At 45.3% G+C, this 20,518-nt stretch overlaps 1 protein-coding gene across 1 annotated transcript in view; it reads left to right on the plus strand.

Annotated features, from left to right (window-relative positions):
- Positions 1-20,518, plus strand: part of KSR2 (kinase suppressor of ras 2) — a 423,164-nt gene that overhangs the window by 334,076 nt on the left and 68,570 nt on the right. Inside the window, exons 8-10 of the mRNA XM_006151569.1 lie at positions 4,621-4,688; positions 8,010-8,134; positions 16,208-16,376. Coding sequence (XP_006151631.1) covers positions 4,621-4,688; positions 8,010-8,134; positions 16,208-16,376 — 362 coding nt within the window. The remainder of the gene's footprint in view (positions 1-4,620; positions 4,689-8,009; positions 8,135-16,207; positions 16,377-20,518) is intronic.

Here is a 20,518-nt window from a genome sequence, read left to right on the forward strand (position 1 = left end):
TGGGGCCGGCCCAAATATATTTTTCTCATATTGTGGTTCTCAAGCTTTTGTATATGCTTGCTAAAAATTCACATTCCCAGCAGACACCAAGTTACAACTTTGGAGGGTGAGGTTTGGTAATGGGATACTGAAGCAAGTGGTCTGCTGATAAATTGCATGCTGGAAGCTCTTTCTTTCATGGGCAGTGAAAAGGAAAAGTCTTATTTGGGGGACTCATGTGAATTTCCAGCTGGAAAAATGATCCTCCATAAGTGAGACATAGTGTGTGCCCAGTGCAAAGCCTCTGTGCGGCCCCTTCTCCCTCCCTCCAGGGTCTGTGTCATCAGTGTTCAGCGCATCCTGCTACTCTATTAGCAGGGATCCTGAATGTGCGGGCTCCAGTTCTTGACATCTGAACTTCTGTGCAAGGCTTAAGTGCCTGGGCATTGGAGATATTTCTCTTGTGGTTTTCTGCAGGAGCAGGGCTGAGCTCCTACCCCTGGCTCTGCCCTCTGAAGCTGCTGGCTAGAAGGAAGAGTGTCCCACCTCCCACTCTTGGGCCAGAGGTGAAGGAGGGCTTTTCCATTTCTGCAAGAGACAACCAGCAAGGGACACTAAAGAGGAAAATGCCAGGGAGGAGGGCAGGAAACAGGTCGGGCAGGAGGCCTCTCCTGTCCAGTCCTGCTTTGGCAGTGGCCCAAAAGATAAGCTCAATTGCTTGTCCCTGCTTCTGAGAGCTGCCCAGGATAGTGACTGGGCTTCTTTGCATCTGCAAGTCGCCCTTCCAGCTGGGCTGATCCAGCTTGCCCAAGGTTTGCAGGTAGAAGACCCCTAGGTGGGGACAGCAAAAAGGAAAATTCTTTCAGGAAGCATCCAGGGTACCATCCAGCTATTCTGAGTGCAGAAACTTCTTGGTTTGGCCCTCATTTGGCATAGCAGATTCCCCTACTCAGAGTTTCCCAAATATCAGTCTGTGTTGCAGTTCTCAAAATTCTCTAGTGGCCTCTCGGTGCCTGTAGCACCAGGCGCAAGTCTTCACCACGACCTTCGGGCCCCAGGCTGCTGCCCTGTCCTTGTGTCCTTGGCACTCCTGTTCTCACCCATTCAGCCTCATCACTCCATCCACTGGCAGTGAGCATCAGGATCTCGATGTAACATGGGTTATCCTGTGAGGACCAGGACCTTCTCCATGGATCTGAGAGTCTAGGAGCCTTAGAGGAGCAGGGGGATAGAAAGATAAAGCCAGAGCCTGCCGTTCTCACGAGGTGATTCAGCATTTCTCATGGTGCCCGTGTCCCTGCTATTCCTCTCTGCACTCTCAGTAGCTCCAGGCTGACTTTTACACATAGAGAGGGATTCAGGGCTCTATCATGGACATGAAAGACTGACACCAGAAAAATCAGGAAATGTGCACAGACATTCTGAATAGTCAGCTAGGCTGCTGGTTCTCACACCTGAGCATGCTGTGGACTTGCAGGGAGGGCTTGTTAAAACACAGACTGGGAGCTGGCTCCATGGGCTGGTGGTTAAGGCAGCTGGATGCCGCATGGCTGACCATGTGGTTTGAATCCCACCCTGTCATCTTGAGAAACATGCTAGGTGCATGTGCATGTGTGTCCAAAATCCCAACAGGACGGAGAGGGGATTGCAGCATGACCGTGCCCCTTGCAGAGTGCTTTCTCTTTCTCCTTTCTTTCTGGCAAATTAAAAGAAATGAAAACAAGCCAAAATAACAGCTTGGGGGTGGCCTCATAGCACAGCACTTAAGCACAGTGCAGAAGAAGCCAGATCCTACATGGCTGAGCAGGCTCAGAGCCTGGCGCACTTGGAGTATGCACATACCCAGAATCCTGCCAGGATGGAGAATTGGAGGAAAAAGGATTGTGATGTGATCGGGCCCCATTGAGGATTGTGTTTGCTCTTCTGCCCCTGCCTCTCTCTCTCTCTCTCGTGCATCTTTTCACACCCTCTGGCATAAAAACAACAGCAAAATCCAGAATGCAAGGCCCAGACAGTGAGACAGCAGTAACACGATGCTCTCTGATACTAGACCCACATGGGAAGTTCTAGGGTTCACATCCTGAGGTCTCCCTGTGCACAGTGAGCATGTGTGTACCTGTGACTGGGCCAGCTGAGAACAGGGGTGGATCACAGCATGAAGACTCCGTTAGGGATACCTATCTCTTCTCTCTTCTGTCTCTGTCAGAAGAAATAAATAAATAAACTTAAACACACACACGGATTGTTGCTAGCTGCATCCTCATCTCAGAATGACTAATTTGGTAGCTCTGGTGGGGTGGAGGGGAGGGGAGGAGGGCACCAAAAAAGTTCCCAGATGTTGCCGGTGCTGCTGGGCGGAGGCCCCACTTTGAGAGCCACTGAGCTAGACTAATTGGAAGAGTCAAGCTCAAGTCTATATCTGGGTATTCCAACAATTCTGTTAAAGAGAACTAACAAATCCCTAGAGTGAGAGAGGGTAGAACGCAAATTTAAAGGCCCCACTTCTGGGGCCAGCAGGTGGTGTTTGGTTAGGGTGCTGGACTCCCACATGGTCGACTGCTGTTTGAGTCCTGGACCCAGTGGCTTGAACTCATGCTGGATGCATGTGCGTGTGTGCCCAAAATCCTGAGAGGAGAAGAGATTGTGGCATAACCATCTCCTTGGGAGGGGACCCGTGGTTTCTCACTTTTTCTATTTCCCTGGCAAGTACATGTGCCCTACAGAAAAACATCTCTCTCAAAAAATAAATGAAGAGCCCTACTTCTCTGCAGAGTGTATATGCCTTTCTGTTTTTTTCCTTTATGGTAGGAAATGAAAGCTAGAGATGCTTTTGATAGTCTCCCCTTGTGGGGATCCTTCTTCCCGGCCTCTCGGTTAGCTAGGATTACAGGTGCTCACAACTGTCCCCAGGAAATGAACCCAGAACTTGCATGTGCCTCCAGTCTCCCCAGCAAATGGTGCTGTCTATGTGCCACTGTGTCTGAGCCTGCCTTTCTGTTCATACTAAACCTCTAAGGAGCCTGAGGACAGCCGTCTGGCGGACTTTGACTATTGGCAGGCGGGCTGATGGGCACAGAAATGGCAAGCGAGGGACCAGACAGCGGTGCAGTGGTAAATGTGACACTCTGCAAGGCTGACTTTCGTGAGAAGGTTCCAGTATTCCTTTGGCAATCTTTCTGAGTACACTGGGCATGCTTGTGCCCATGATCCAGGGCTGACTGAAGCTAGGGGTGGTATCAGGGGGTGCTGTCTCACAAACTTAATAAATGAACTCTTTGGAAAATGGAAAGGGAATTCCAGGGGATGTAGATGGAGCATCTATAACATCTTCCATGTGTGTATCCATCCTATGGACATAAAACTCTAAAAGCAAAAGACAAAGCTGCAGTAATTTAGGATTTTTTTTTTTTTTTTGAGAGTGATTTTTGCTACAGGGCACTTATGCTTGTGGGAGACACAGAGAGACAGAAAGCAAGAAATCACCCCCTTGGAGGAATGACCATGCAGCAATCCTTTCTCTTCCAATCTCTTCTTGGAAATTTGGGCACAGATGCACACACTTCTGTCGTGAGTTTTAAGCCTCTGGGTCCAGAACTCGAACCATGGTCAACTATGTGGGAGTCCAGCGACTTAACCATTATGCTATCTGCTGGCTCCTATTTGGGTTTTTTATTACGCCTATGAAGTCAGGTAACTGTATGTGGGAGAGCAAGGTGATCTTAGGCTTTTCTAACAGGAAGACATTTAAATTCTAAACTCTTCAACTTAATACCTCTAAAACTGAACACCTGTTGCTAATCTCATTCTAATGGGATGCCTTGGGTGGATGCCTCCTGCAACTTGAGCCTGTAAGGAAAATGAGAGGCTACAAACTGACCCAGGGTTTTGGTCAAGACAAGTCAGCTAATCTGTAAAAGTATCACCAAGTCAATTTTCCATCTGTAAAATGGGAATGATGATAATATCCATTTTGTAGGGTTGTTATAAAGGTTGGATGATAGTCATGTAAAATGTTTGGTATGGTGGCTGGCAAGTAAATCATAGATGATGATCAGGAATGTGATGTCGATGATGATGAAAACAGACTTGCAGAGGAGAATATTTTTCAAAGAATGAAGTCCACATGGGCTCCATCAATGAAAACAGTTACCACCCACTCTTGGCCTACCCACAGCTGACAGGGAGTGAAATGGCAGCAGCATCTCTCCAGAGTTAATTTCCTGGGTTGCCAAAGGGTATACCTTTGTAGTAGCTACCCCTCTCGCCTCACATCTTGGTATCCACAGCTCCCAGAGCTTTACAGACTACTGGGACATCCCATCCATTCATCTTCTTACCATCTACTATCTACCTATCTGCCCACCCATTCATCTATCCACCCTGTCATCTATCCATTTATCTACTTATTCATCCTCCCTCCTCTCCATCCACCCACCCATCCACCCATTATCCACACATCTATCCATCTACCTACCCATTAATCTATCCATTAATCCACCTATTCATTTGTCCATCCAACCAACCCCTCACTCATCCATCTATCTACCTACCTACTCACCCATCCATCCATCTACCTACTCATCCATCCATCCATCCAACTACCCACTCACTCATCCATCCAACCTTTTCTCTTTCTCTCAGGTTAAAGTGCCACAACAAATGCACCAAAGAAGCCCCACCCTGCCATCTCCTGATCATCCACCGAGGAGGTAAGTATTTAACACTTGTTGCCCTAGGAGGTAGGGGTGGTGCAATGACTTCCATGGGCCATTGAGGTAGCATAGGCCTACCTAGGCTGATTCTGCATGCCCCCCTGACACCCTGATAATTGCCATCTCATTTCTTTCTTGTTGACACTCTTCTTTCAGACATCTGTGTTCTTATCCATATCCCATGTCTAGTCTCTGTTTTCCCATTCCTTTTCCTTCCATTTTGGATTCCTCAGACCTAATGAATGGACCTTGCAGAAGTGAGCAAGAGGAAGGGTCTGTAATTGGGGCCTGTTGACTTGGACCATGTGTGTTCCATCCCCTGGTCCCTGTCCAAGAAAGGAGGCAGCAGCTTACTCTGGGAGAGTCACTACCAGCGCTTACCACGCGCAAGAAAGGCTGATTTATCTGAAAGATAAATCCCTGTCTACCAAGGACTCAATAGGACACACTTCCTGGGGAAGCCTTGTAGTTGGCCTTTCATGATAGTTTCCTTGATTCTTGCCCAAGAGGTAGTTACCTTTGTACCCGCTTGTCCATTTTGCAGTTCATCCTAGGAGGACTCTCTAGACCTGTCCCATATGGTAGCTACTAGCCATATGTGGCTATTTAAGTTTAGATTAATCCGCATCAGATATTATATCTGTAGAACATTTTTAGCATTGCCACAAGTTCTACTGGGCACCTTGATATAGTCTTGCTACTCAAAGTGTGGTCCACAGACCAGAAACATCAGGATCACTTCGAAATTTGTTAGAAAGGGACCAGCAGTTAGCGAAATGGCTATGTCGCTAGACTCCCACATAGTGGACCGCAGTTCGAGTCCCGGACCCAGTGGCTTAAACTCACGCCAGGCGCATGTGCGTGCATGCCCAAGATCCTGAGAAGAGAATGGAGGAGAAGGAATTGCAGCATGGCCATCCCCCCGGGGAGTGATTTCTCGTTTTCTGTCTCTCCGTCTTTCTCTGTCTGGAGAGCGCACACGCCCTATAGCAAAAACCTCTCAAAAAAAAAAAAAAAAAAAAAAAAAAAAAAAAAAAGAAAAAGAAAAAAGAAAGAAAAAAAATGAAAAAAAAAAAAAGAAATTTGTTAGAAATGTCCCATTTTTGGCTCTACCTCAGACCTACCGAATCAGAATCTACATTTTTAAACAGGATCTGTATGGAATTCCTATACACTTTAAAGCTGAGAAGCACTTTCTAGAGCAGGAGTCTTCTATTGAGTTGTTGGAAAAATCATGACATATTTTTCTATTAAAAAAAATATATCCACAGATGCCTACAGGGCCCAAGCAAGTTTCCTAAATATGAGAAACTGGCCAGGTGGAACCATGGCAAACAGAAAAGCCCAGACATTGTCTAGAGAAGGAACTCACCTCGGTGACAGTGGACCTATGTTGTCAGCACCTGGCATTTAAAACAAAAGCCCAAATGCTGAACCTTACTTTTAAGTGTTGCCAACTTATTAAAATATTTTAAACCCTTGCTGGCCACCTCCATGCCACCTTCCCATCTGCAGATTGGAAAGAGCCTGAGCACCACCAGGGAGCAACTTGAGGGCCCCACGAGTTGTTATTCTGATTCTGAGTCCTCCTTGTTTATCTTCCCACTATATCCGTTCTTCTCCCTTAGCCTTGGTCAGAGTGTGCTGAGGAGGATCTGCCTTATTTTAAAATGAACCCCTGGGGAACTTCAAGAAAGAGATATATTATTACTGAAAGGCTAGGATGAGCCTCAAGCTCACAGGCAGTTGATTTCTGATGATCTTTACATTGTTTATCTCCACAAAGAGAGAAGATTGCAAGAGAAGGAAGGCTCTGTTCTCTTGCCCCTTCCCACCCTACATCCTTAAGAACTATCTGTCCCCTGAGTAACCATATACACTCAATTAGGCTATTTTAAAAACTAGAATTTTCACCACTGTCGAGCCCCTGCCACGGTCAGCTTTGCTGGGAAAATCACCTCCCACCGAATTCTTCTCTGTAGCGGGTTCTGCTAGAGCCCAATTCCCATGTGACGACAAAAACCAGCCTGCTAGAGTGACCCACTCTTCGAGGCTGACATTTAAAGATGAGATCCCTCCCACCCTTCTTCAAGGTCGTGCCCCTTTGCTCAAAGACGGCAGGTGCCTCTGTGTGCAAAGTAAACTCAACTTTCTAGAAGTCTTCCAGCTTCTTGCTTTTTCACCCTGTTGGTAGGAAGTTGGAAATATAGTCAGTTTCCATGGTGATGGTGGCTCAGGCTAAGCAGAGAAATTAAATCCCCAGGTCAGTTCAGAGCTTTAACTTCTCAACTAACACCCTTTTCTCACCCCCGCAATAAACACCAGCAAACAAGTAGCAATTCCAGGCATCAGATTTGAAGTTGAGCTTCTTTCTGTTGTCCCTCCTCTTGCTCCCTGTGAGAAACAGAAATAAAAGAAGGGAGAGGGTCTTGAAGGATGTGATTTGGATCAGGAAGCATTTATTTAGCATCACCTGTGTGCCCGACTTTAAGATACAGAGGGGAAGTCTGAAAGAGATGAGCCTTTCTTTCAGGCCTCCAAGGTTGTTTAGAACAAGTGATGTGTTTAAACATGCCACAGGCTGCTGAGGCCTGAGATATCCAAAAAGTAATTTTAAAAAATGATTCTAACACAAAGGCTAGAAGGGCAGGGACAGGTGGGCTTCATGAGCTCGTCCACTGAGGTTCAGTTCTGAAATGAATGCCAGCATGAAACCATTATGGTGCTGAGAAAATGGGTAGCTTCAGTTTTATTATTATTTACCAGGGGACTATAAGAAGTTTGTGAAACATGGAATTATAGTTTGAGGTTATAGTGGTGCAAAAATCTGAAATTCATGCAGTTTTTCTATAATATTCATTTTCTATAAACTTACTCAAGATTCCTCATATTGTCTTTTTTTTTTTTAAAGGTTTTTGCCATAGGGTTTATGTGCTCACCAGAGAGAAAGTGAGAAATCACTCCCCGCAAGGGAGTGGGGGATGGCCACACTGCAATCCCTTTTCCATTTTTCTCTCAGGATTTTGGGTACACGTGTGCATGTGTCCAGCATGATTTTCAAGCCACCAGGTCTAGGACTCGAACCACAGTCGGCCATGTGGAAGTCTGGCACCTTAGCCACCATGCCAACTGCTGGTCCATATCGACAATACAAAAGTGTTAGAAACCACAGCAAACACCCCAATCCACTGCAGTAACACAACGATCACTTTTCGTGAATTCTTTCCCACTCTTGGGTGGCAAGGTCTGAGCTATACTCCCTGACATAATCAAAGCAATGATACTTAAATTCCCAAATTGCTGTTTTTACCCCTACGGATCCAGCAAGGTTGGTCCGGACAGAGTCAGTCCCATGCGACATCAACAATCCTCTACGGAAGCCACCCCGGTATTCGGACCTGCACATCAGTCAGACGCTCCCCAAAACCAATAAAATCAACAAGGTAAGGCTGAGCTGGGTGTGTGGGGCTGGCACGACCAAGTGAGGGGCAGGAGGAGAAGGATGGATGTGGGAGGATGGCCTTCACCTCCCAGCACCTCTTCCCCCCTGGGCTCTCCTAGATCTCTGTAGTTAGTGTTGAGTAAAGCTTGGTTGCGGGCATTGGTGATCAGTGGAGGGATGCATGTGCCAGGACTCTAAATGAGGGCACATGGGAATGAGAATGAATGTGTTGAGGAGGGTGTGATAGGAATAGGAGGAAAGACGGAAAGGAGTTTCCTTAGCTTTCCAGATCTACCTACTTTGTTCTATGAAATGTTTCCTGTCCGCCCAGATCAGTTTTACAGATGTCACTGGGCTTTCCAACACATCTGTTGCATCCAACCTCCAAGGGATAGGAGTCTATTCCTGTGCTTCTGGTGGTGACTGGGTGGATGGTTAACTTCAGGGGCCTTGAACTCTGAGATACAACTAGTCATTTTCTGCCCTTAGGCAGATGGTCAGCCATGAGTTCCTTCATACATCTTTCTTTCCATTATGACCTAGAAATTTCCAGAGTGATTTCCATATCCTTTGTTTGGTCTGTTGATGGGGCTGTATCAAAGCCATCCCAGAGACACTTTCAGCCCCATAGGAGGAGGCAAAGTTTGCACATGCCAGCAGGTGATTTCCCAAGCCCCACAGGCCTTCATGCACTGTGGTAAGATGGATAAAGTGGGGATCTACTTTCCCAGGATGGACCTGTGTTCAAGTCCCAAAGAAGTATCATGATAGCCATTGGTCTTCCATTAGCCAGACACAGTATTGCTTCTCTGCATAGACTAAAGAGAGGATCACCCCCTCCAACCCATTCTCAGCAGCCAGAGTGATTTTTTTTTTTTTTTAGGTTTTTGCCATAGGGTACACTTGAGCTCACTGGAGAGAGACAGAGAGAAACAGAGGAAGGGAAAAATGAGAAATCACCTCCCCAGGGGGAATGATCCTGCCACAACCCCTTGTCCATTCTCTCAGGTGTCTGGGCATACACTTATAAGTGCCTGGCGTGATTTTCAAGCTGCTGGGTCCAGGACTCAAACCATGGTCAGCCATGTGGGAATCTAGTGCCTTAAACATCATGCCACCTGCTGGTCCACCAGAGTGATTCTTAATGAATGTAATTTGAATTGTATCATTTTCTGCTTAAATACCATCATGGAATGGCTTTCTGTTGCCTTTAGAGAACAAATCAGATTCTTTCCTGTAGTTCACAAAGCCATGCGTAATTTGGTCCCTCCTCCCATCTCTGGCCTATCTTTCTGTGTCTCCCAACAAAGACCATATGTCTTTCTCCTCTCCTTCTATCACCAAAGTTTTTACTATTGAATCTCAGAGTCTGTGAGCCAGGGCTAGGGACAGAGCACAGAAGGGATGGTTTGTCTCTACTCCATGATGTCTGGGGACTCGACTAGGAAAACATACATTTGAGAGCTAGAATGGAATCATCTGGAACAGGGATTGACAAACTGTAGTCACATCCATCCCACCACCTGTTTTTGTGAATAAAATTTTATTAGAACACAGCCACACCCATATCTCATGTAGCTGCTTTTGAGCAATAACGGCAAATTGAATAGCTGTGACAGAGACTATATGGCCTGTGAAGACTAAAATATTTACTGTCCAAACCTTTAAGGTTTGCTGATCTTTGATCTAGAGGCTCTGTCTCCACATGTGTGGTGCCTGGGCTGAAATGAGTCAAAGTCTGGGCTCAGCAATGATACCAAGTAGAGTACCTCATATGAATTTGCCTTGTGGCTTGGGCTTCCCCACAATATGGCTGGTTCAGTGTAGTAGGGCTTCTTACCTGGTAGCTCATGGCTCAAAGAACAACTGAGTTAGCAAGCAAGGTGGAACTTTGGTAGGATCACTTCTGCTGTGCTTCACTGATAGAAATCAATCACAAACCTGCCTAGATTCACAGGGAGGAAATAAAGACCTCAACTCTTGTGGGGAAGAGTCCAAGGATTTATAGCCCTGTTTTATGCCCATGGTGAGCAATAAAAACACCCACCTCAGAGAGCTGTTGTGGGTATGAAATTAAACAATCAAAATGCAAAGGCATTTAGTGTCCGTTCCTGACACACAGTAAATGTCCAGGACATTCTAGCTACTACTGTCAGTTTAAATCTTGGTGCCTCTAATCAAAATGTCAGACTGGGTTCACTTTTCTTTTGTTATTTGAAAAAGATGTAGTTCTCTAGGAGAGATTCTCCACCACTGAGAGGCCTGAGGGAGCTTAAATGGTGAGGCTCCTGGTAAGTAACTGTGCATCCTAGCCTTTCCTTTGTGACATCTTGAGAGGCAAGGAGCAAGGTGCTACCTTGAAACCTTTGTCTCTGGCTTTACAGACACAAGAGCCTCTTGGTGTCAGATGGGACAGAAACACGGGTCAGATGGATCAGTGACTGTGACCTTGTTCTGCTTGTCTGCCAGCAGGAGAATTTGATAAGGGAAATAAATTAACCTCTATTTAGAAAGCAGCTCTGACATAAAGGCAGACAGGATCTATCACAGGACTGGGCTATTTTTTCCCCTCTTTCTCTTCTCACTGGCTTCACTCAAATTTTTTTTGTCAGGCAATGATGTGGTTAGTACAATATATTTCTAAGCCAATTTGGCCTGAAGATTTCCTTTTCATTCTTCTTTATCTCCTCTCTTGTTCAGCGAAGTCAGGGCAGGTTCACAGAAGCCTTGCCTTTTCACTTAGCTCAGTGGTAAGAGTGTGAATTTTTGAATTATCAATTGCAACTCAGCTCCTTTACTTGCTATGTGACTGTGGGAAAGAACTTTCAAGACCTATCTGCCTTAGTTTTCCCTTCTGTAAAATGGGTAGTATAAAAGGAGACATTATTGGGGTTGTAGAAAGGATCAGATATGCGATATATAGAGAGAGGATTTAGTTCATCACTGGATACTCGGGGCATGGAAGTAACTTGATGATGTAAAAAGTAGAGGAGAAGGAGGAGGAGGAAGAAGAAGAAGGGGAACAAAAGGTGGAACAGGAGGAAGAAAGAAAAGGAAGAAGGAGAAAAGAGCAGAAGGAAGAGAAGGAAGAAGGAGGAGGAGGAAAAGGAATTGGTAGAGGAAAAGGAGAAGAAAAATAGGAGAAGAAGGAAAGAGAAGGAGAAGGAGAAAGGGAATGGAGGAAGATGGGATATGAGTAGGTGGAGGAGGATAGAGAGGATAAAGGGGCATGGAGGGTGAGAGATGGGTTGGGGGACTATAGATAGGGATGGAGGAAGATGGCAGTATCAAAACAGTATCTCCCCCTTTCCTGCTGGAGCAGTGTCCCAGGAAACCAGCTACAACAGAAGTTTAAATAATACTCTAGGGTCCAAGCTTTGATTGAAAATTACTTGTCATACAAAAAAAAACAGGAAGATCTCAAACCGAATGAAAGAAGACAGTAGGTAGAAGTCAACTGAGATGGCTGAGATTTTAGAATTATCTTTTAAATAAGAGCCATGGTCTCATAATACTCAAGGGTCCAAGCTTTGATTGAAAATTACTTGTCATACAAAAAAAACAGGAAGATCTCAAACCGAATGAAAGAAGACAGTAGGTAGAAGTCAACTGAGATGGCTGAGATTTTAGAATTATCTGACAACAATTTAAAAGCATTCACTGTGAAAAGAAAAAATAACTTCAATAAGGAGTTATAAACATTCTTGAAGCCAGTGAAAAAATAGAAAGTCCCTGCAAAGAGATAAAAAGTATAAACAAATAATCAAAAGATTAAGAAAGAAAAAAAAAGAATCAGAAGATAGAGAGGGCCAGCAGATGATGTGGTGGTTAAGGAGGTGGATATCACATGGCTGACTCCAGAGTTCAATTCCCAGACCCAGCAATTTGAAAAACACATCGAGTGTATGTGTGTGTGTATGCTCAAAATTCTGGGAGAAGAATGGAGGAGAAGGGATTGAAATGAGGCCACCTCCTCAGGGGATGATTTCTCACTTTTTCTTTCTCTGTCTCTCTCTGGTGAGCATATGTGCCCTATGGCAAATCTAAGAAAGAAAAGCATATAACAATTTTAGAGCATACAACTACAAAATGCAATAACCAATAGAAAAATGGAGTAGGTAGGCTCAATAACAGAATGAAAGGAGCAGAGGAAAGAATATGTGAACTTAAAGATGGAACAAAAGGGGACCAGCAGATGGCATAGTGGTTATGTTGCTGGACTGCCACATAGTCGACTGTGGTTTGAGTCCCAGACCCAGCTGCTTGAAGCTCACACTAGACACATGTATGTGTGCCCAAAATCCCAAGAGGAGAATGGAAGAGATGGGACTGTGGCATGGCCATTCCCCATAAGGGGTGGTTTCTCGCTTTCTGTCTCTCTGTCTCTCTGGTGAGTGCATGTGCTCTATAGCAAAAATCTCTCTCTAAAATATAATAGAACAATAGAAGTTATATTTAGAGAAAAAAAATGAGCACAGGATCCAGGAGCCTTAGACCCAATATTGGTATAAAAGATCTAACACTGATGTCATTGGAGCCTGGAAGGAGAGGATAAAGAGAGCAGGGCAAAAACTTCCCTAACTGGTCAAAAGACATAAACCTACAGATCTGAGAATTTCAGCAAATCCCAAACAAGATAAACTCGAACAAGTCCATGCTGGGATTCATCATGTCACACTTCGGAAAACTAAGGGCAAAGAAAAACAAAAAAGAAAGAAAAGCAGTAAAAGAGAAACACTTTACTTATGGTTGGAAACATTAAAATGACAGCCAATTTCTCATCAGAAACCATGAAGGCCTGAAGAAAATGGTACTTTACTATAGAGAATAAACATAGTAAGTAAATTATCTATGTTATGATGAGTGTTACGGAAAAAAGAAAAAGTAAGACAGGGTAGTGGGGTCTTGAGTGCTGGCTGGAGTCAGGGGTTGCAGTTTTAAATATGGCTGACAGAGCAGACCACATTGTAAAGGTGATACTGGAAGAGATGAAGGAGAGAGATGTGTATATCTGCAGTAACAACATTTTAGGTAGAAGGAATCGCTAATGCAACCATCCTGAGGCAGAAACGTATCTAGCATATTCTAGGTTCAGTGCCTTAGTTATCTGCTGCTGCCATAATAAATTAACACAAATCTCATGGCTTCAAACACTACTCCTTTATTCATCTTACTGTTCTAATTCTGTAGGCTAGAAGAACAACTCAGTTCCATGTTTAGTTATGCAAAGCCAAAGTGAAGATGGCAGCAGGGCTGTGTTTCTTTCTGGGGTCTCTGGACCTGAATCCACTTCTGAACTTACTCATGTTCCCTGTGGTTGTAGGATTGAGGTCCCATTTCCTTGTTGGCTATCCACTGAAGGCTGATTTTTGCTTTGAGATCCTTTTTTCTTTATGTACTTTCCACACAGCCCCCTCCAGCAATGAGTTCCTTGAACCTCTCTGATTTCTCCTTCTGCCACATCTCTCTGACCACAGTTGGAAAAAGTTCACTACTTTTTAAAAAAATTCATAATTTCTTATTTACAGAATGCCTTCCCACCTACTCTCCACCATCCACTTCCCCCTCCCCAGTCTGGTATAAGGAATCATGGGATTAGACTGTACCTACCTACACGATCCAGAGTCATCTCCCTAAGGTCTATAACCTTAATCATGTCTGTGAAATCCCTTTTCCCATGTCATATAACATGTTCTCAGGTTCCAGGAATGAAGGCTTGCATGTCTTTGGGACATGGAACATTCTATCTACCACAATGAGGAAGAGGTGTCCAGAATGCAGTGATCAAGGGGGAGGCTGGGAAGGGTTGAAGGTTACAGTGTGTCACTGTACTATCAAAGAGGTGACAGTACAGAGTGACACAGAGGGACTCAAGCCTTCAGGACCATGGCAAGGATGTTGTCCTTTGCTCTGAGTGAGAAGAGAAACCAACTGAGCAGAGGAGGCATGTGACTGAGTGATACTGTACAAAGGATCCCTCTGTCGGTCCGCAGGGGAATAGATGCCAGGGTATGTGTCAGGGGGTAGATTGGAAGCAGAGATACCTGTTAGGGGGCCAAAGGGAGTCACAGTGGTTTAGACCAGGCAATAGTAGTAGAGCTGAGGTTCCATGTTTGGATTCTGTTGATATTGAAGGTAGAGCCAATGAGATTTCATTCATGTGTGTGTGTGTGTGTGTGTGTGTGTGTGTGTGTGTGTGTGGGTGTATGTGTGTGTATAATTTTTAAAATTCATATTCATATATACACCATGTATGTGTGTATCATATATATCATACACATGCACATAACACATGTATGCCAGGGTGCATGTGCATGAGAGAGAGAGATAACCCCAGTAGGGCCTGGTCACACTACAATCCTTTTCCCTCAGTTCTCCATCATCAGGATATAGGAACATGTTTTTCTGGCCACCAGGGCTGAAACTTGAACCCTGGTAGGCTATGTGGAGTCTGGCTTCCTCTTCATAGTGTTAACCATTGTGCTATGGCACAGGCCCCAGTTACATTTCTGGATGAATTAGATATGGGGTGTAATACAGCGGATTCAAGGGTAGTGCCCAAGTGCCCAGTCTGAAAGATGAGGTTGCTGTCACAGGTCACAGAAATGAACAGGTCTGCGGTGGAACAGGATGGGAGCACAATTGAGAATTGAGTTTTGGATATGTTGAGTGTGATTTTTTTTCTTTTTTTTCCAGTTTGTTATATTAAGAAAGCATCCCTAGCAGGGATGGCTATATTGCAATCCCTTCTCCTCCATTCTCTTCTCAGGATTTTGGCACACATGCACATATGCCTGGCATGATTTCAAGCTGCTTCGTCCAGGACTCGATCCATGAAGTTGTGGTCCATGTGGGATCTAGCTACCTTAAATTGCACACCACCTGTTGGCCTAAGTGTGATATTCTTTAACACATCCAACAAATGTCAAGGAGACTAAGAATGAGCCCTGGTGCACTTCAATGTTAATAGGTCATGGAGACAAGGAAGAGCAAGAGAAAGGGATTGGGAAGGGGTGACCAGTGAGGCAGAAGGAAAACCAGGAGAGTATTGGGTTCTAGAAGTCAAGTGAAGAAGGATTTTCACAGAGAAAGGAATGACCAAGTGTGCCCAAACTACACAAGTGACTGATGGATGGCTCTAGCTATGGGGAGAATACCAGGGACTATGTTTAAGAGTAGGGTCAGGCCCAACCAGTGGCATGGTGGTTGAAGTGGCTGGATCCTACATGACAAACTGCACAGTTCAAGTCCTGGACCCGGCAGCTTGAAAAACACCAGGCGTGGGGGAGGGGAGATATGGGTGTGTTGCCGTGTGGGTGTGCATGTGTGAACCCAAAATCCCCAAAGGAGGAAGAGATGGAGAAGAAGGGATTGTGGCATGATCGTTCCCACAGGGGTGGTATTTTCTCACTCTCTTTCTCTCTCTCTGTCTCTTTCTTGTACTCTCTCCTTCTCCAGCAAGCACATGCAACCTCCAGCCAATTTTTTTAAAAAAGAAAAAAAGAGGCGGGTCAGAGGAGTGGTGGGTTCACCATGGCCATAGTGAGGATATGTATATGGGTTCTAGCTTCACCCTTGCTTCAGAGCTGGTCCAAGACACAAGGAGAGACAGTGCTGCTTCCAACCGAGGCGCGAGTGAAGATGCTGGAGACTCACTCTCATGCTCTCTCTGGAGCTTTCAGTTGTTGATTCTTTAATAAACACCCAGGAGGAGAGGCGTCAGGATGGGAAGAGTACTTGGGCACCTCAGCATGGAATTTTCCAGAATCAAAGAGGCGCAGGGCAGGTGGCAGTCACCTCTGTAGTTTTCATTATGTGGTAATCTTTCACTCTGGTATCTGAGCAGTGGACAGGCATTTGGCTCCAGAAACTGTTCCCTCCACAGCTGGATGTAACCCTGTGGGGATGATGAGGCAGGCAAGACTTTAGAAGGATCTGGTGACTGAGGAAAGGGCAAGGGTGCCTGAGGGTGCGGGGTGGGGGCTTGTTCCTGCTCAGCTCACTCTTTGTGCCGTGTCTCTGCTTCTCTGCCTGACCCTGTCCTCTGTCCTGTGTTTGTTTTTGTTTTAAACAGGACCACATCCCTGTCCCTTACCAGCCAGACTCCAGCAGCAACCCCTCGTCCACAACATCTTCTACGCCCTCCTCGCCAGCGCCCCCGCTTCCTCCCAGCGCCACACCGCCTTCTCCTCTCCACCCTTCCCCACAGTGCACAAGGCAGCAGAAGAACTTCAACCTGCCAGGTACCTCCATGCTTGGGGAGATGTGTAGGTAGAGCATTGGAGGGGCAGAGATGAGGGAGGCCGTTGGATTCATCTAAAGCTGGATGGGGCAGTCCATGCTTGAAGGTAAAATGAGCTGATAATCAATGAAAGGCAAGGCTGTCCATGGATTGACCCCTACCATATGCAGGGCAATTGCTGTATATTACCTTACTTCATCTTTAGCCATATAGTATCATCAGCTCCATTTTACAGATGAGGAACCTCACGCTCAGAAAGGTGCAGGGACTCTTAGAGATGCTGTCTTTGGTAACCAGCAACCCAATGTCTTCACCTGAGTCTAAGTCACCAGAGGACCCATCTGCTGTGGAGCTGACAGTTGCCTTGTGAACTTAATCACAAAATTAAGTTGACAGGAACATCCTGTCTTGAGCATCTCAGGGGACACACGCCTGTGCAGGACAGCAGCCTGTATCTTTTATTTTTTTATTTTTTTATTTTTTGAGACTTTTGCTGTAGAGTACATGCACTCACAGGAGAGACAGAGAAAGACAGAAAGACACAAAATGAGAAACCTGAGGGGATGGCCATGATGCAATCTCTTCTCTTCCATTCTCCTTTTGGGATTTTGGACACACATGTACACAGGCCTAGTGTGAGTTTCAAGCCACTGGGTCTGGGACTCAAACCACAGTCAACCGTGTGGGAATCCAGCACTTTAACCACTATGTCACCTGCTGGCCCCAGCCATCCTACTTCTTAACCTAGATGCCAAGACAGGGCTCTGAGTGAACAGTCTGGAGTCCTGAATTCACAATCCTGTGGTTTATGAAAGCTGGAGTTGGATGAGATAACCTGGAAGGTTTCTCCAGCTTATGAATTGAAGGGCATGTGGATCTGGACCAGGAGTATATGCTGGATTGGGAGATGCTGGTTGAGAAACCACTGAGGAAACATTTTGGTTTCTTGGCCTCTTTTATCCTTGGACCAGGAAAGGATTATTTCTCTTCCTTGAGTGGAGAACCTAAGAGTTTTACCATCTCTTATGGGGCCTACCCCAGACAAGGACCTATTTTAAGGCCTCAAGAATGTTTCCAACTGAACCATATTGTGGCACCAAACAGCTGACTTCAAGAGGGAGGTGGTGGGATGAGGTCTGACTTGGCCGATTGGAACCAGAGTCTAGGTTGGTGTTGTTCAGTATGGCGGCCATTAGCACATGTGGCTATTGAAATGAAGAGAATTAAAATGAATATATTTAAAATTTTAATTCGTCAGTGACATGAGCTACATTTCAATAGCCCCAGGTGGCTGGTGGCTACCATATTGGCATACTGGCACATGTATAGAACATTTCCATCATCACAGGAAGTTCCACTGGGCCATGTTGGTCTATGGGATGATTTCTTCCTGAGTCAGTGAACTTCTCCCAGTGAGGCAGAGTCCAAGGTCCTCAGCCTCAGACCACACCTCCAAGTTTAACCAGCCCTGAGGGAATGGCTAGGAGGTGAATGGAGGCCCCACCCTATACCCGGGCAATACTTGGGTACAACCAGCCAGCCAAGGACGAGTTGATTATGTCTTCTGTTCACACTGCCTTGATTTGGGCTGTGACCAAAGGAAAAAGAAGGTATAATGTATTCAGTGGGAAAGTAAGTGATTTGCAAATAATTGGTATACCAGCATTCTATTTATTTCTTAGCTTTTAGGGCTTACCTGCATTTCTTTGTGGTCCTTCATCATGCCATCCCTTCTTTCTATTATCATAACTCCTCCTCTGACTCTGACCCTCATGCCTCTTTCTTATAAGAATTACATTGAGCCCACTCACATGATCCAGAAAAGTCTCCCCATCTTAAGATCCCTAACTCAATCACATCTGCAAAGCCCCTTTTGCCACATAAGGTAATATATTGACAGTTTCCAGGGATCAGAGCATGGGCATCATGAGGGAGTGGAATATTACTCTACCCAGAACAAGTCCTGTTCTCATGGAATTTATAGCTTAGGGACATAGGCTTTCACTGAGTAAATGCACACATGAAAATAGGATGATAAGTTGTAATAAGAGCTATGAAGGAAAGAGTAATGCTTTGAACAAATGCAAGAGGACAAATTGAGGTTGAAGACTCAGAGTCCAGAAGGCAGAGGAGGACAAAGAAGCTAGAAGGATGTCTCAGTGCTCCAAGTGCCATAAATAAGGGAAAAATGGCACCCGGGGGGCTCAGAGCTGCAGCGTGGAGGCCTAAAAGAGTTTAGTTTTTAATTAAGACTCAATGGGAAGCAATCAAAAGGTTTAGGCAGAGCATGACTTGACCCTTCCGCCTCCGTTCTGAAAGAGCACTCTAGCTCCTCTCTGGGGAGGCATCGAGGGAGGATGAGGTTTTCAGAATGGAGCTCCTTGAAGGTGGGCTGCGTGTCTCTCTGATCTCATCTGCAGCTTCCCAGGTCTCAAGTCCTCTGTCAGGTCAGAGAACTAGGAGCCGCTCAGCTCTCCTGAACAGCCCTCTTGGCTTCTTGGCTATGCTTTGGAGCCGCTTCTCGCTCGTGTCTATCATCAGCAAGATGTCCTTCCTCCTCTCTGGCCACTAGTCTCTCTTCCCGTCATCAGGAACATGCTGTTCTGTGGCACATGGAAGCATCAGGAAGGGGCTTGCCATGGGTGTGGGACCATTTGCTGGGTGTCTCATTGCCTGACACCTATCCCTTCTCAGACTCACCAAACCCGCTCTTACTGTCCATTACCCAGCCCCTCCTTCATTAAAGATGACCTCGCCACCCAACCTTGTCTGCAGACGCTGGATCACCCATCACAGTCAGAGCCAAGGAGGGAAGAGATCTGCTAAGCCTCTTGAGAATACCAGATGTTTTTTCTTTTTTATAATTTTAATTTTAGCCCCTGGTTGATGAATAAAATAACTGCAGGCAATGAAAAGCCTAGGTTATCTAACAGAAAAAAAGGAGGGGCTCCTGAAGTCATAGAGGTGGCTTTTTCTTAAAGGTCTGCTCTGTGACCTTGAATATGTTGTTTCCTGTCCTGAACACTCCCTCTTCCAGAGTCAAAAATATATCGTACTAGAGATCAGCTGGAATTGGACTAAGCCAAACATTTCGGTTGTTTCACCAATGATAAAAGGCAGTCTATTAATTCAGCACGTGTGTGTTGCATGCCTACTCGTGCAAGGCACAGAACCAAGAGTTTGGGATCCTGAGGTACTAGTTCTCGCTTTTTAGCTTGAAGGAGTTATAAATCAATTCCAACCTCAGGGGGAGTGTTCTATCTGCTTCCCCAAAGCAAATGATTTAGCACTTAAAACTCTCCAGTCGTCTCTTAATTATAAATCATTCTTGTCTATTAATTCAAAGAGTTTAGCAAGAGGTTTGCTTATTCATGGCAGCTAATATTTATTCAGCACCTACTATACGCTCTTACATAATGATGATCCCAGCCTACGGGAAGGGGTGGTTATTACCATGCGCATTTTACACATGTGAACACTGAGACTTGCAGAGACTTTTTTCAGCTTTTACAAGTAGCCAGAGGCAGAGCAAGGGCCGGACCCTGCAGGATCAGTTTCTAGACTCTAGGCCCCGAACAATTAATTGTGTTCACGTTTGTTGCATTCGCTTTTGGCGAATCGACTCCAATTACAGCTCCTCTCTGAGTGTATTCAAATTGTTCTGGAAGCAAATTCAACAATTCGAACTTGTGTCCCTGCCTACTTTATTTACTTGGGGGTATAAGAGCTGTGTCACCTGTCCCCTCCCCTGACACTCTTTATATCTCCTACTCTGGGTGGGGAATACCCCAGTGGTAAACTTTTCTGATTAGAAAAGTTCAAAGTGTCTGAGACTCCTGGCTTCTGGTGAATGGACTGGAGGTAAAACAAATTGTTGGAGAATTAGCAGTAAAATCCAGGAACTTTCTTTTACTTTTCTTTTCTTTTTCTTTTTTCTTTTTTTTTTTTTTTTTTGCCATAGGATATGTGCTGTTGTTGGAGAGAGACAGTGAGAGGGAAAGTGAGAAATCACCCCCCCGCAGAGGGCGGGGATAGCCACACCACAAGCTCTTCTCCTCCATTCTCCTTTCGGGATTTTGGACATGCATGCACATGCATCTGGTGTGATTTTCAAGTCTCCAGGTCTAGGACTTAAACCATGGT

The sequence above is a fragment of the Tupaia chinensis genome, unplaced genomic scaffold (assembly GCF_000334495.1).
Source record: "Tupaia chinensis unplaced genomic scaffold, TupChi_1.0 Scaffold000320_1, whole genome shotgun sequence".
NCBI classification, from domain to species: Eukaryota; Metazoa; Chordata; class Mammalia; order Scandentia; family Tupaiidae; genus Tupaia; species Tupaia belangeri.